The sequence below is a fragment of the Quercus suber genome, unplaced genomic scaffold, assembly GCF_002906115.3.
Source record: "Quercus suber isolate HL8 unplaced genomic scaffold, Cork oak 2.0 scaffold_345, whole genome shotgun sequence".
NCBI classification, from domain to species: Eukaryota; Viridiplantae; Streptophyta; class Magnoliopsida; order Fagales; family Fagaceae; genus Quercus; species Quercus suber.
This window is the reverse complement of record NW_027069797.1, coordinates 512236-525681: the sequence shown is the minus strand read 5'-3', so window position 1 is coordinate 525681 and position 13446 is coordinate 512236. Positions and strand designations below refer to the sequence as shown.

The 13446-nt window shown below is 36.9% G+C and overlaps 1 protein-coding gene across 1 annotated transcript in view; it reads right to left on the bottom strand.

The window, feature by feature from the left end:
• Positions 1-961: 961 nt before the first annotated feature.
• Positions 962-13446, bottom strand: part of LOC111994509 (uncharacterized) — a 15679-nt gene continuing 3194 nt past the window's right edge. The window contains exons 2-8 of the mRNA XM_065759880.1: positions 7826-7920; positions 7363-7442; positions 6678-6719; positions 6476-6603; positions 5443-5623; positions 4838-5016; positions 962-1897 (exon numbers count right to left, since the gene is read on the bottom strand). Of these exons, the coding sequence (XP_065615952.1) occupies positions 1387-1897; positions 4838-5016; positions 5443-5623; positions 6476-6603; positions 6678-6719; positions 7363-7442; positions 7826-7920 (1216 nt within the window). The 3' untranslated portion in view covers positions 962-1386. The remainder of the gene's footprint in view (positions 1898-4837; positions 5017-5442; positions 5624-6475; positions 6604-6677; positions 6720-7362; positions 7443-7825; positions 7921-13446) is intronic.

Genomic DNA, 13446 nt, shown 5'->3' with positions numbered 1-13446 from the left:
AGGAAAAAAGTGTTTGAATAATCAATGAAAGCCCAATTTTACAATGCATAGAACATTAAAGCCCAACTTGTCAACCTAACTCAACCCAATCCAACCATGGGATGGGTTGAGAATTTCTCAACTCGACAAAGTTAGATTATGTTTAAAAAAACCTTTCAAGGCTTCAACTTGACCCATATACACATCTAAATCTAATTATTATGGATCATTATGGGTAGATCGAATTTAGCATCAACTAGCCAATTGGTCCAATAACATAAAATTTGAAAAATATTCTAGGAGAAACTCACATTTGAAATCTATAGTTTAGAGAGTATCAAACTGAAACCCTATAATTTTAGGAGTAACAAATTAAAATCTTGAGGTTTCAAAATGTAACCAATTAAATCTCAAACCATTAAAGTGGAATCACATTGTGTTTAACGCTTAATAAGTAATATGAGCTGAAGTTTTAATTTGATAATTTTTTGAATCTTTAGTGTTTAATTTATTACTTTTTTGTTTGTTTTTTTTTTTTTGGGGGTGGTGGGGCGGGGTGGTTGTCCTGTCCTTGTACTCTGCTAAATTGAGCTTAGCAATGGCGTTTAGAAGACCAAAGAAAACAATCAAGTGGAGTTTGTAAATTAGATTGGGCCATGATTTTGAAGAGCGACCTGCAGAAAATAAATTTTGGTGATAGAGAAGATGACATTTGTTGCCCTCATTATAAAACTTGGGGGCACTTTCATCTCAGAAAAAATTGGAGCAAAACCTATTCTTGACATGCCCAAGCACAAGTCAAAATGATCAATTCTAGCTCATTTAAGCTTCTAATAAACTGCATTAATATCCAGCTCAATGTAGCATGGTAGAGATATACCCTATGTTTGGATGGAGGGAAAGGAATACAGTCTATGAACAACTCCAACAACTCCTATTTGGAGGAAGAAAGAGTCTATGAACAACCCTGAACAACTTTGAAAAGAAGGTAAAACCGTAAAAGGTCCTAGTCACTCAACTTTCTAACAAACACATTATAATACAATTAATCCAGTTCTTCCCAAAAATACCCCGCTTATATTCATGACCATGAATGCTCACCATGGCCATAAGAACAGCAGATACATAAATATTAATACTCTGTTATACAAGCATCTAACAATTTACTAGTATTTTTACCACATGAAAATTAGTATCTATTTAGTCACTCTACACATTGAGTAGATGGCAAAATGTGAATGCAGCCGCCCGAGAAGCTGGCATCCAAGCAAGAAATATGATGAGTGGATACCATATTAACCATTTTTTTTCCTTGCCTTCCTTTTTGGTATGGGAGTGTTTGCTCAAGAAATAAATATTCACAATTAACTCCAACAAAATCAATTTTATCTCCTCAAGCAGCCCCCTTTAATTGTTTCTACCACGAACCCAACGTGCTGAACCAGTCCTTGCCAAGCCAGAATAGTAATCGCCCACATTTGCCACAAATAGTGGATCCCTGTCTCCATTTTTGAACTCATTACTACTACCCGTGGCACTTCCTTGCTCTGTCTGCTCCAACTCTTTTGTTAGATCCTCCATTGTCTTCTTTAAACTGGCTTTGTTCATCTGACCTGCCTCCCCAGTTGAGATTCCAACCATTGTAATCTTGGGAAGAAAAGGATTTGGCTGTAGGTTTTGAGTTATACATTCCCTTGATGATTCTTCTGTTTGGCATGACTTCTTGGACCAGAAATGACTAAACAAATCTCCAAAAGGTAACCTGAAATCAGGATTATGTCCTTGGTTTTCTTGAATATTATCTTTTAATGCAAGCTCTGACGTCCCTTGGTGTTGAGAATCCTTACTATCATTTTCCATTTCAGAGTTGGGAAGACGGCCACTTGATTCATATGCTCTCAGAACAGAAGCGGCACTTCTGCAACAAAACAATGAAAAAGTTGCCATAAAGGTACTCAAGAGTTGCAGAATCTGGTGCTACATAATAAAATGAATCTAAAAGTCACAGTTGCACAGAAGTTTAGCCATGCCAATAGGTAAAATAGACAGAGCATTGCCCAAAAAAAACAAATCTTTGCAGAACAGACAGCATAGTTGGAAGTTGGAACAGTTTTTAGCCAGTTAATATAAACACAGACAAGGAAACTGACACGAGACATGACGATTATTGAAAAATTTGGACACATGGCAGGAGCACAGCTATTAATGAAATGATAATTATATATTTTAGGTATGTTACACATTTTTAAGCATATTATATGTTTATTTTAAGTTTGAGAAATATTTTTTTTTGATAATTAAGTTTGAAAAATAATTAGTAACCATTAAAATGTTTGAAAACATATCTATAATTAATTTACAAGCAATAATTGATTACAAGGGAGTTATATTTAGCTGATTAAATAACCTAGAGCATTACCCCAAGGGGTTGGTCTAGTGGTTCCCATGGCCTTATGAGACCTATGAGGTCCTAGGTTCAAAACTTCTAACTAGCATATTGGGCCCCCAAGGTATTTTTCCTTGTAATTTCGAGTGTGCTTGGGACAAGGGAATTACTTACTCCTGGGGAAGTCACATGCTCAAAAAGCTCAAGACACTCACGTTAGAAGAGGGAAAAAAACACAAACATACAAACATCAACAACACTAGAGCATTTGACCTTTTGTGTCCTTAGATGTGCTCAAGAAGGTGCTGGAAAATAAATTCTAGTATTGGGACACACTTTCAGGGACTTCCTTCTTTAGTCACTTAATCAGCACCTTCATCTTGTGCATACAAAGCAATAGTATGTCTTTTGTTTGCCTATATTATTAGAAATTTTTGAAAATCAAAGATTCCATAACAGCAAAAGGAATTTTCTTGATTGCAGTCCTGTTATTGCTTTCTATTGATCTTTTATTATTGAATTTACAGTTTTTTCTTCTATAAAATCATTTTAACACAATTTTAATGGAGTCTGAAGTAACTGCTATAAAGCACGGGCACGGCAAAAATCCCAGTGAGTTCATGTTTGACATGGACAAGCACTTCTAATCTTTGTATGTCTTTTGTTTGCATATATTATTAGAAATTTCTGAAAATCGAAGATTACATAACAGCAAAAGGAATTTTCTTGATTGCAGTCCTGTTATTGCTTTCTATTGACCTTTATTATTGAATTTACGGTTTTTTCTTCTATAAAATCATTTTAACACATTTTAATGGAGTCTGAAGTAACTGCTATAAAGCACAGGCATGGCAAAAATCCCAGTGAGTTCATGTTTGACATGGACAAACACATCTAAGATATTGCATGTGTGTCTGTGGGGTGTTCCGCAAAAAAATTAGCCTTTTATTTTAGAAATGGTCAAGAACTTGTGGGCAACAATTGCAATGTGACCACAAAAATGTATATAAGCTAAATAGATTTTGATCACTAGGCACAATCAATGCTATCCGTCAACCCAGGTCTGCTCTCTCTCCCTCTNTTGTTCGCCAAAAAAATTAGCCTTTTATTTTAGAAATGGTCAAGACATTGTGGGGACACAATTGCAATGTGACCACAAAAATGTGTATAAGCTAAATAGATTTTGATCACTAGGCACAATCAATGCTATCCGTCAACCCAGGTCTGCTCTCTCTCCCTCTCTCTTTGTTGATCTGGTCTCTAGCCACTTGATCAACCTTTTAGAACTCTTCCACCTCAAATCAATGCTTCGATTGGCCGCTGCTGAAAGCTCTTTAGTGGTTTATCTTTCAACCAGCTATCTCTCTCTCTCTCTCTCTCTTGGACAGGTTCAACTGCCCAAAGTTCATCATATTTCAGTTTCTCCACTCACTTTTGGGTTTTGACCAATATTTAATGTTATGTTTTCCTTTCCTTTTCTTTTCTTTTTTTTGGGGGGGGGGGTGTTGGAGGGGGAATTATCGTTTTAACCATATTGATTAGGGGTGTAATAAATTAAATCTTATAGTTTCAAAGGTAACAGATTAAACGTTGAAGTTTTGAAAAGGTTTAATTTGAGGTTGAGGTCTAATTTGAGGAGGGGGGTTCAGCTGTACAATGTTGTTTGACTTAAATGGGTTGAGGTTTAATTTGTTATTTTTTGAAATTTCAAGGTTTTATTTGTTATTTTGGAAACTATATGGTTTAATTTGTTACGTTTTGAAATTTGGGTTTAGTTTGTTACTTTTGAAACTACGAGGTTTAATTTTTTACATGCCCTAAACAATTGGGTTTAAAATGAAATTATCCATGTTTTGCAACTTTATTATTTAAAATTATAAACTTATTTCCCTGAAGAGAGAGAAACATATCAACTGTAATTTTTTTTCTTTCTTTTTAACTTCTTTGTTGTGTTATTGTATGCCATCAGAATCCTTTTTTTTTTTTTAAAGAATTTTTATTATTAAGAAAAAATGACAGAATGTTTTATAGTTAAAAAATTCCATTGGTATTAAAGAAAATTCTGTTATTAAGAAAACTTGACAAGAAAATGTTTACTTTAAAAAAAATTCTAGTTTTTAATGGCTTCTAAAAATTTGCCAAAAATGTATAGCTCAATTGGTATCCCCTGGTATTTCCAATAAAGACATTCAGGATTCAAATCCTTCCACCCCCAACAATTGTTGTATCCAAAAAAAAAAAAAAGGCTACTGAAAGTTTGACTACTTAAAATCACTTTATGGGTAAATATGTAACTCCCTTGTAGGCATTTAGAATCTATTGGCAGGGCAAATTGAGTGGTTAATTCTGCATGATCTACATATAATCTCTATCATTAAAACAATGGCCTTCAAGGAGTAAGGTTATACAATTATCTCACGCGACAAACATTCATAAGCAATAGGTGAAACCAAAGAATGGGAATAGACATACCTTTTCTCAAAAGAGTCAACCATATATGGAAACTTTGGTTGTATGCCTGTGGCTCTCCGCAGCCACCTGTTACCAAGGATCACTTTGTCAACTGCATAAAGGAGCTGCATTTCTGCAGCCTTTGAAATAACACTTAAAGGAATTCCAGGATGGCCCATCTCATCCAGCAGTTCTTGGACCTATTAATATGCCACGATAAAGAAAAAGATAAGTTCTAGCTTTACATGATGACTCTATGCTCAACTCCCCCCCCACCCTCCAAATCCCCTTCCCCTCGTTCATTTTATATCATTTTTCATTCAAATATAATTTCTATTTCAAATCAAGTCTGGGTCACTTCTGGCAAACATATGTGTTGAGCATACATAACCAAATATAAACCTACAACAATAACTGAAATAGCTATCACATAAAGTGATTATAACTTTTTTTTTGGTATAAGTAATATAATTACTGCAATCATTCATTAGTCACAAAGTTCGTGAAAAAAATAGTCATAGAATGACCACAAGATTTACGGATCTCCCTGCCAATATGTTTACCACTACTTTTTTTGACATTTGATGCTATTCCAACAAGTAGTACCAGACCAAAGGATTTTGTACCTCTGGAGGCTCCCACAGGTTATCACCAATCTCTTCAATCACTTCTGCAGCCAAGTTGTCATCAACAACATCCCGTCGGCGCTGCATGTGCCGAGTTTGAATTAAAGAATGGAAATGTTGATCAACAGACTCTTCAAGAATGTTATCAAGCATGTTTTTGTCGAAGAAGTAGGGAGTATACCTGATGAAGAAACATCAAAACATAAGAGATTCAAAAATACAGAAGAACCTACGGAAATAATGATGCAATAGAAAAGCTAGCCTAAAAAACAGATATCTTGAAGTTATCCCTATATAAAGTAAATACAGTAAATTACACTTTTCAAGCCTAAAATTCACTCCATTTACAATGCCACCCCCAACCCCCTCCCCCCCCCACACTCAAAAAAAAAAAAACTATTAATTTGGTCAATTGACACCCCAGTTTTAAAGAATTGTATCAATGCGGCCCCAGCTATCTAGATTGGGTGTTAAATTGGACAAAAATTAGGTGTACTTACAAAATTATTCTCATTGGCTGCATTGTAAAACCACATTTTCTGTTGAATTTAATTCTCAACTTTGAGAGCAAGGGGTCTATTGTGACAATTCTCTCAAAGTTGGGTCAATCAAGCAAATTGATAGTTTAGGGGGGCATTGTAATTGAGGTGAAAGTTTAGGGTGGAAAAGTATAATTTTCCCAAGTAATTATGGCCGAGGACAATCAGACAATAAAAAGAACAATCAGCATTTCCATTTCTACAAGAGAAAGGCTAATACACCTGTAATAATAAAGAGGGTGGTGAAAGGGGAGAACTAAGGTGGGATTAACTTTATCCATCAAAATACTGGGACAATTTGTCAATTTCTATGAAAATAAAAGATATTTACATTATATCAATTGAATAAACGCTACTATTTTATTTTATTTTGATAGGTAGCACTACTATTTTATTAAACAAAATGAACAAGAGATAATCAAAATTTTCAGAAATTAAAAATTGAACAAGAAATAATCTAAACTACATAATGGGCTCATAATGGCAGAACTTACCACTTAATCCCATCTGTTGTTGCTATTGCAATATCCAAGTTTTGAGCACTAAAAACTGGAACACCATCAACCTTTTTGCTTCCTCCATTCTGTGCGATTGTCTTCAAAAGCTTGTTTGCAGCCTTGACCTGCAGAAACAGCAAAGTTTAAAGACGGAATGATAAATGCTACTTTGTAACAATACATGAACTCCGTATAATACCTGCTTTTCATTTGGAACAAACTGGAACAAATGAGGCTTTTCCTGCATAGCACACAGTGAAAAATTTTAAAGAGCTAATCCAGAAGAGGACCACAATATGAAATTCTACTCCAAAAAGAAACCCATTGCTGTCTTGGCCTGAGGGTAAAGAGCAATCATCATGAAGTAGACGCCATTTGTTCAAATCCTATCGTATCTATAAAAAAAGATCATAAAATGAAATTCAACACAACAAGCTATGTCTAAAGACTTACGTTGAAAATTTAAACTCTCTACTGCCACATCTTTGGTCTGACTCATTTATATGCATTCTATTAAACACACACAAATAAATCTTCAAGAAAGAACAGATTCAAAACAACAAAGCCTTGGTCCAACCATTTGGATTGGAAACATAAGTCTTGTTCCACAATTTTGATAAATTTAAGAACCTAGTTTCTGTCAAAAGGCAACATAAGAAGTTTGCAGCATTATCAAGGTTCCAAATAGTGATATCATGAAACTCACTTGGTGCAGGCATGTGTATATTTATATAAATATGAATATAGAGACATGTGCTGGTAGGAAAAAAAGAACAAATAGGAATAACAACAGGCCAATAAATATAGATTTTCATTTGACACTCCGATTGGAAAAATACATTATGTAAACATAGTTAGTTCATTCAAAGCAAATGAGCAAGTACCTTGAAGTGTTCGTATGCTAAATCAAGACGACAGGCACCCACCACACCACTTGGAATATTCAACCTTCTAACATATGACACTAGAACAGATAGAAACAGAAAGAATCACTATGGAAGCAATCTCTAATAAGAAATAATTTATTGTTAAGAAAATGGGAAAGAATTAAGTCCTAGGAGAGAATAATGAAAATTCAAATCCGACGATAACAGAAATGAATAGATTCAAATTCGCAAGCATCAGGCACCGTCAGAATCAAAAGTGATCCAATTAAATTACGAAAACTAACAATGTGGTAATATTTGTGGAAACATGCCAAATATAAACTAGTAGTTTCAATTTTCAAGTGCCAAATATCTGTAATCACTAATCAAGTTGAATACAACATAACTGGTACCACAGAAGGCAGAAGAAGGATGAAATAACAGGAAAAAAAAAAAGCTACTATTAATTATTAAAACATACCTGCATCACCTAAATCCATAAAAAAGCGGAATACAGGACCATTTCTTTCGCTCTTAGTAACCGTTGCAAACATTTTCTTAAGCCATTCAGGTGTTCTACAGATCAAAGAGAATCAGCTCAAATTATTTTCTTCCTTTCTATTAAAAAAAAAAAAAAAAAAAAACCAAAGGTTCAAATATATATCTACCAATCAATGTTACATGACCTCCCCACCCCGTCCCTCCTCCTTTTTCTAGGAAAGATTTTAAGCTATGAACTATCTATCCCCACTCTACCTTTTTGCCACTAAATCAAGAGCCCAAGCAATATTCAATATCAAATACACTCCGAACATTTAAAGATAGCATATAACCCGACGAAAAGTGAAACAATAAATAAAAATAAGGTGTAAATCCCAATTAAGATTCCACCACTTATGAGTAACAACTGATGATTTATGATCATGGCTGCTGGAAACTACCCTCATTGCCTTGACTATTTAACCGCAAAAAAAATAAAAAAAAAAAAAAAATCTGTCTTAAGTTTCAAGTAAACAAAAAGGATAAGATGTTTTATTTCAAGTAGCTATGCTAATGCACAATGTTATTTTAAATTGAGTGCAATTGGTCCTATGTTACACCAGCTTCTAATTTAGTAAATTAAAGCTTAACACCTATAATATTATATACTAAGAGAGGAGTGTACCTTTTGGAGATGAAAGGAATGTCGAAGTGGGTGGAGACGGCCATGAGGCCGGTCCCAGAAAGGTCACACATGCTAAAGACCTGGCCGACGAAGGCGGGCCCGCCGGCGGCCCTGCCGTTGGAGTTGAGGCTGGAAATCCTGACCGTTGATCTGACCGTTGATGGGAAGGTGGAGGAGGTGCCGGAGTCGGCAGATTGGACGGCGTTGACGGCGGAGGATTTTGAATTGGAATTGGAAATTGAGTCTGAGGAGTCGAAGTGTAAGGAGTGCATAGGGATAGGGAGGACCAAAGGGACGCAGATTTTGGTGGTGGTTAGGGAGGAGGAGGAGGAGGGGGGACGACGTCGTTTTGGGGGTGAAGATGGAGAGGAGATTGGATGTGGCGCAGTGGAGAAAGTGGGATATGGGCTCGGTTGGGGAAGCCATGGGTTTTGGGATTTTGGGCGTGTCTGTCTATGACTCTCATCTATTGTGTTCTGTTCTTTCTTCAATCAGGTTTTGGATTTTTTTTTTTTTTTTTTTTTTTTTCAGAGCTCTAGGTGGTGCAGTAGCAACCAGCAAGTGGGTCTGTGCCTGTGGTGAGAGAGTGACCCGTCGTTTTAATTTAATTTTTAAAGCAATCCTATCCTACTTGGTATTAAAACTTTTTGTCCTTTCTAGACATGGTTTAGGAAAACGAGTAAAAAATAAAATAAAAATAAAAGAGCACCCAATGCTCTTGCAGTATTTCTTTGGCTCCGGTCGGTTTCCCTTATTTATCTATTTATTTTTGATAAATTCAATAACTGCAATAAGAGAAAATCACATGTTCCGTTGAATTACAAGCNTCAAGTAAACAAAAAGGATAAGATGTTTTATTTCAAGTAGCTATGCTAATGCACAATGTTATTTTAAATTGAGTGCAATTGGTCCTATGTTACACCAGCTTCTAATTTAGTAAATTAAAGCTTAACACCTATAATATTATATACTAAGAGAGGAGTGTACCTTTTGGAGATGAAAGGAATGTCGAAGTGGGTGGAGACGGCCATGAGGCCGGTCCCAGAAAGGTCACACATGCTAAAGACCTGGCCGACGAAGGCGGGCCCGCCGGCGGCCCTGCCGTTGGAGTTGAGGCTGGAAATCCTGACCGTTGATGGGAAGGTGGAGGAGGTGCCGGAGTCGGCAGATTGGACGGCGTTGACGGCGGAGGATTTTGAATTGGAATTGGAAATTGAGTCTGAGGAGTCGAAGTGTAAGGAGTGCATAGGGATAGGGAGGACTTTTTTTTTTTTTTTTTTTTTTTTTTTTTTTTTTTTCAGAGCTCTAGGTGGTGCAGTAGCAACCAGCAAGTGGGTCTGTGCCTGTGGTGAGAGAGTGACCCGTCGTTTTAATTTAATTTTTAAAGCAATCCTATCCTACTTGGTATTAAAACTTTTTGTCCTTTCTAGACATGGTTTAGGAAAACGAGTAAAAAATAAAATAAAAATAAAAGAGCACCCAATGCTCTTGCAGTATTTCTTTGGCTCCGGTCGGTTTCCCTTATTTATCTATTTATTTTTGATAAATTCAATAACTGCAATAAGAGAAAATCACATGTTCCGTTGAATTACAAGCATCCTGACGATTTTTTTTTTTGAACTCTTGACTTTTTATTTTTAACCATAAAATTCTAGAATATCCCATTATTAGTATAATAAATACATTTTTTTATCCATCCTAAATATTATTTAGGGTTTGGAAAATCAAGAGTATGTGCCAAATGTGTGTTCTAATTTTATAGAAGAATCGAAGTGATTTGAATGGATCGAATTGGACCAAATGGAACAAAGTGGACAAAATGGAGAAAATAGGATTGAATGGAGTGAATAGGAACAAGGTGGACCAAAAAGGACCGACTAATAACAAATGGACCAAATAGGACTGAAGTGGACAAAATGGACTGAACGGGACCAAATTGGAACGAACATGACCGAAGTGGACAGACTGGACCAAAGTGGACCTAATAGAAGCAATGTAAACTGAATAGGACCAAAATGGACAGAATGGACTAAATAGAACAAAAGGGGGAAAAATGGACGACATACGACCAAGGTAGACCGAATGGCCTGAATAAGACTGAAGCGGATCAAAGTGGACAGAATGGACCATATAGGTCCAATATGGACTGATTAGGACCAAATATAACCAAAGTAGATTATGGAGTGAATAGGACCAAAGTGAACAGAATGGACTAAATAGGACCGAAGTGGACAGAACAGGACCAATTTAGACTAAATAGAGACAATATGGACTGAATGGACCGAATTAGACCGAAGTGGACAGAATAGGACCAATGTGGACTGAATTAGCCACAGACACTCATCAGTTAAATAACTCAAATTATGTATAACTGTCAAAAATCTGCTCATTTCAATCACACCAAGCCAGAGTTTTATTTACATAACTGAATACTCAAGCAGGAAATTAATAGTAAACCTACAATACTAGGTTTAAACTTTAAATTGTCTCATTTATTTACATAACCGTATACTCAGCAGGGAATAGTAAACCTTGTTGATTAGCATCTTGATACTAGTGTCTTATTTTTTTTTCCCTGCCAGGATTAAACAATCTATAGAAATTGTCCACATTGTTTCTCAAAAGCAAGGGCTTAGAAAACCTTTTCAAGGCGTGATAAGCCCGGGAAATCCGTGGAAGAATTTTTCCAATCTATTAATGGAATTATCAAATCAAATATATTGGAAGCCTCACGTTTAAATTAACGGAACCAGTATGGTGGAGGCTTCAACAACATTTCACAATGTCCCATTAAAGTCAGCTCAAACTAACATAATATACACATGCCACTTGTGGAATCAAGTAGGGTAATCAAGTGTACTTCTTGTATGCACATGTAATCCTTTATGATGCAACACTGTTAAATATGGTTCCTAAGTCTTCTAAATTATTGCCATGTAACCCTCGTATCATAAAAATTATGATTATTTGTTCTTTTTAAGTTTTATGGTCAGCGTGTAATCTCAATTATGGCATAAGCTTTGCCAGTGTCAACAACATTCATCTGTTAGAACACTTGGGCAACTCTTATTTTTGGAGCAACCATGAGCCATACTTAACAATTTCGCGAAGACCGAGCACAAATGCAGCTTCCAATCCAATAGCCAACTCGTGGAACACGTTAGAACTTGCTTGAATTATATAACTCTCACAAATGCAACTCGACTGATATCAGCATAATTTCAATGACGAACTGAAATAGTGCATAAAGTGTGCAGTCTTAGAATTGATGACTCCCTCGGATATGATCTCTTGCTAGTAATTTTAAACAACTTTATTTGTGGTGGAATGTCAAAGAACCTAATATAAAATTTCCGCTTAATTGGTATTCAGTGGGCATATGGGAGGAGAAATTGGAAGAATGACAACTGTGGGGCCAGGAAATCGTACAGCCACGGCCCACTCCAAGCCAGGCCCAAATGGCCCAATCCGAGGAAGGATGACTACCCAAGGCCAATTTGGGGAGCAAACTCTTCTTTGGATCCACGCCAAGGATCCCCTCGTCCTCAACGTACTAAGGATAACTGTAGGGGAGGGAGGACAGGCCCAGAGCAAGTTGTCACCTCAGTACTTAATACGTTCACCTAACCCTTCTGGCCGCATTAATGGGGATGCAACCCCCGGACAGGGCTACATCGATCAGGGTGAACTACTTGAGCACGGATACGACCTCTGATGGGACAAGCAGCCAAAGGAGAGGCCAATGAACGATCAACAGAAGGAGGAAGAGAGTAATATATAAGGGGGACAAGCAAAATGTAAGGGGGCCTCTGGGGGGAGGGAAAGGAGGAAAAAAGCCTCCTCAGCCATGGGCCGAGGAGCATCCCCTACTTGTAAATTGTTCCAAGTATTTCTTCAATAAAAGGAAAAGATGTTCATACTTCCAGGACGCCGGTCAGCACCTAAACCTTCAACCCACTCTCTACAAATTCATTGTTCTGGGTTCGTTGGGCCTATAACCAATCTCTTTTGGGCTTAGGCTACAAAAACCGACCCTACAACAACCAATAATTGTTTCTCCATCAAGTTTTAAACTTAGATCAGCTCTTTGGCCTTCAGTTGTACATGTGGAAATTTAGTGCCATATGCAGGCAGGAATAGAGCCCATGCTGTGAGGTCTTTATTCTTTGGCCTCTATTTTGCACTTCGATTGTATTTTTGGGATATAATCTTTCAGTTGCCACTAGAGCTTGTTGACTTTTTCGTGAATGATGATCCTGAAACCTGTTTACTTTGTAGAACAGCTTCTCTGATTCTGTATTTTTAGTTTGTATAATATTTTGGCGAAAATGCACTTTTGGTCCCTACATTTTGGACCTATTCTCAATTTGGTCCCCAAATTGATTTAGGTCCTAAGTCAGTCCCTGATTTTTAAAAATCGTTTTTAAAATAGTCCCTACCGTCAACCCTGTGACAGAAAATGCTGAGCTGGCAAACGGAGGTCCTAGCACTTATTATAATAATAATTAAAAAGCCAGCGTGTCCCACTTACACACTGCCACCTCATCTCCCGCGGACTTAGCTCTCACATGACCCTCACGTGTTCCTGCCACGTCATTTTCCCGCCCACTTAGCGCACACGTGACCCTCTCATGACTGAACTCATAACTACCTTCAGTCTTCACTATTCACTCCTTCACCGAAAATCCCCAAATTTCACCTTCACCTGGAAACGAAACCCTAACAATCCCAAATCGTGTTCTTCCCCCAACAGCCCGTGTCGTCTTCATCCTCGTGTTCTTCCCCAAAATCCAACTTGAAAACCGTAAGAAAGCCATTCCCCTGAAACTTGAAAACCCATTCCCCTGAAACTTGAAACCGTAACGTTTCATCCTCGTGTTCTTCAGCCATTTCCCTGAAACCGTAACATTCCCCTGAGAAAAACTCTATCACTCACA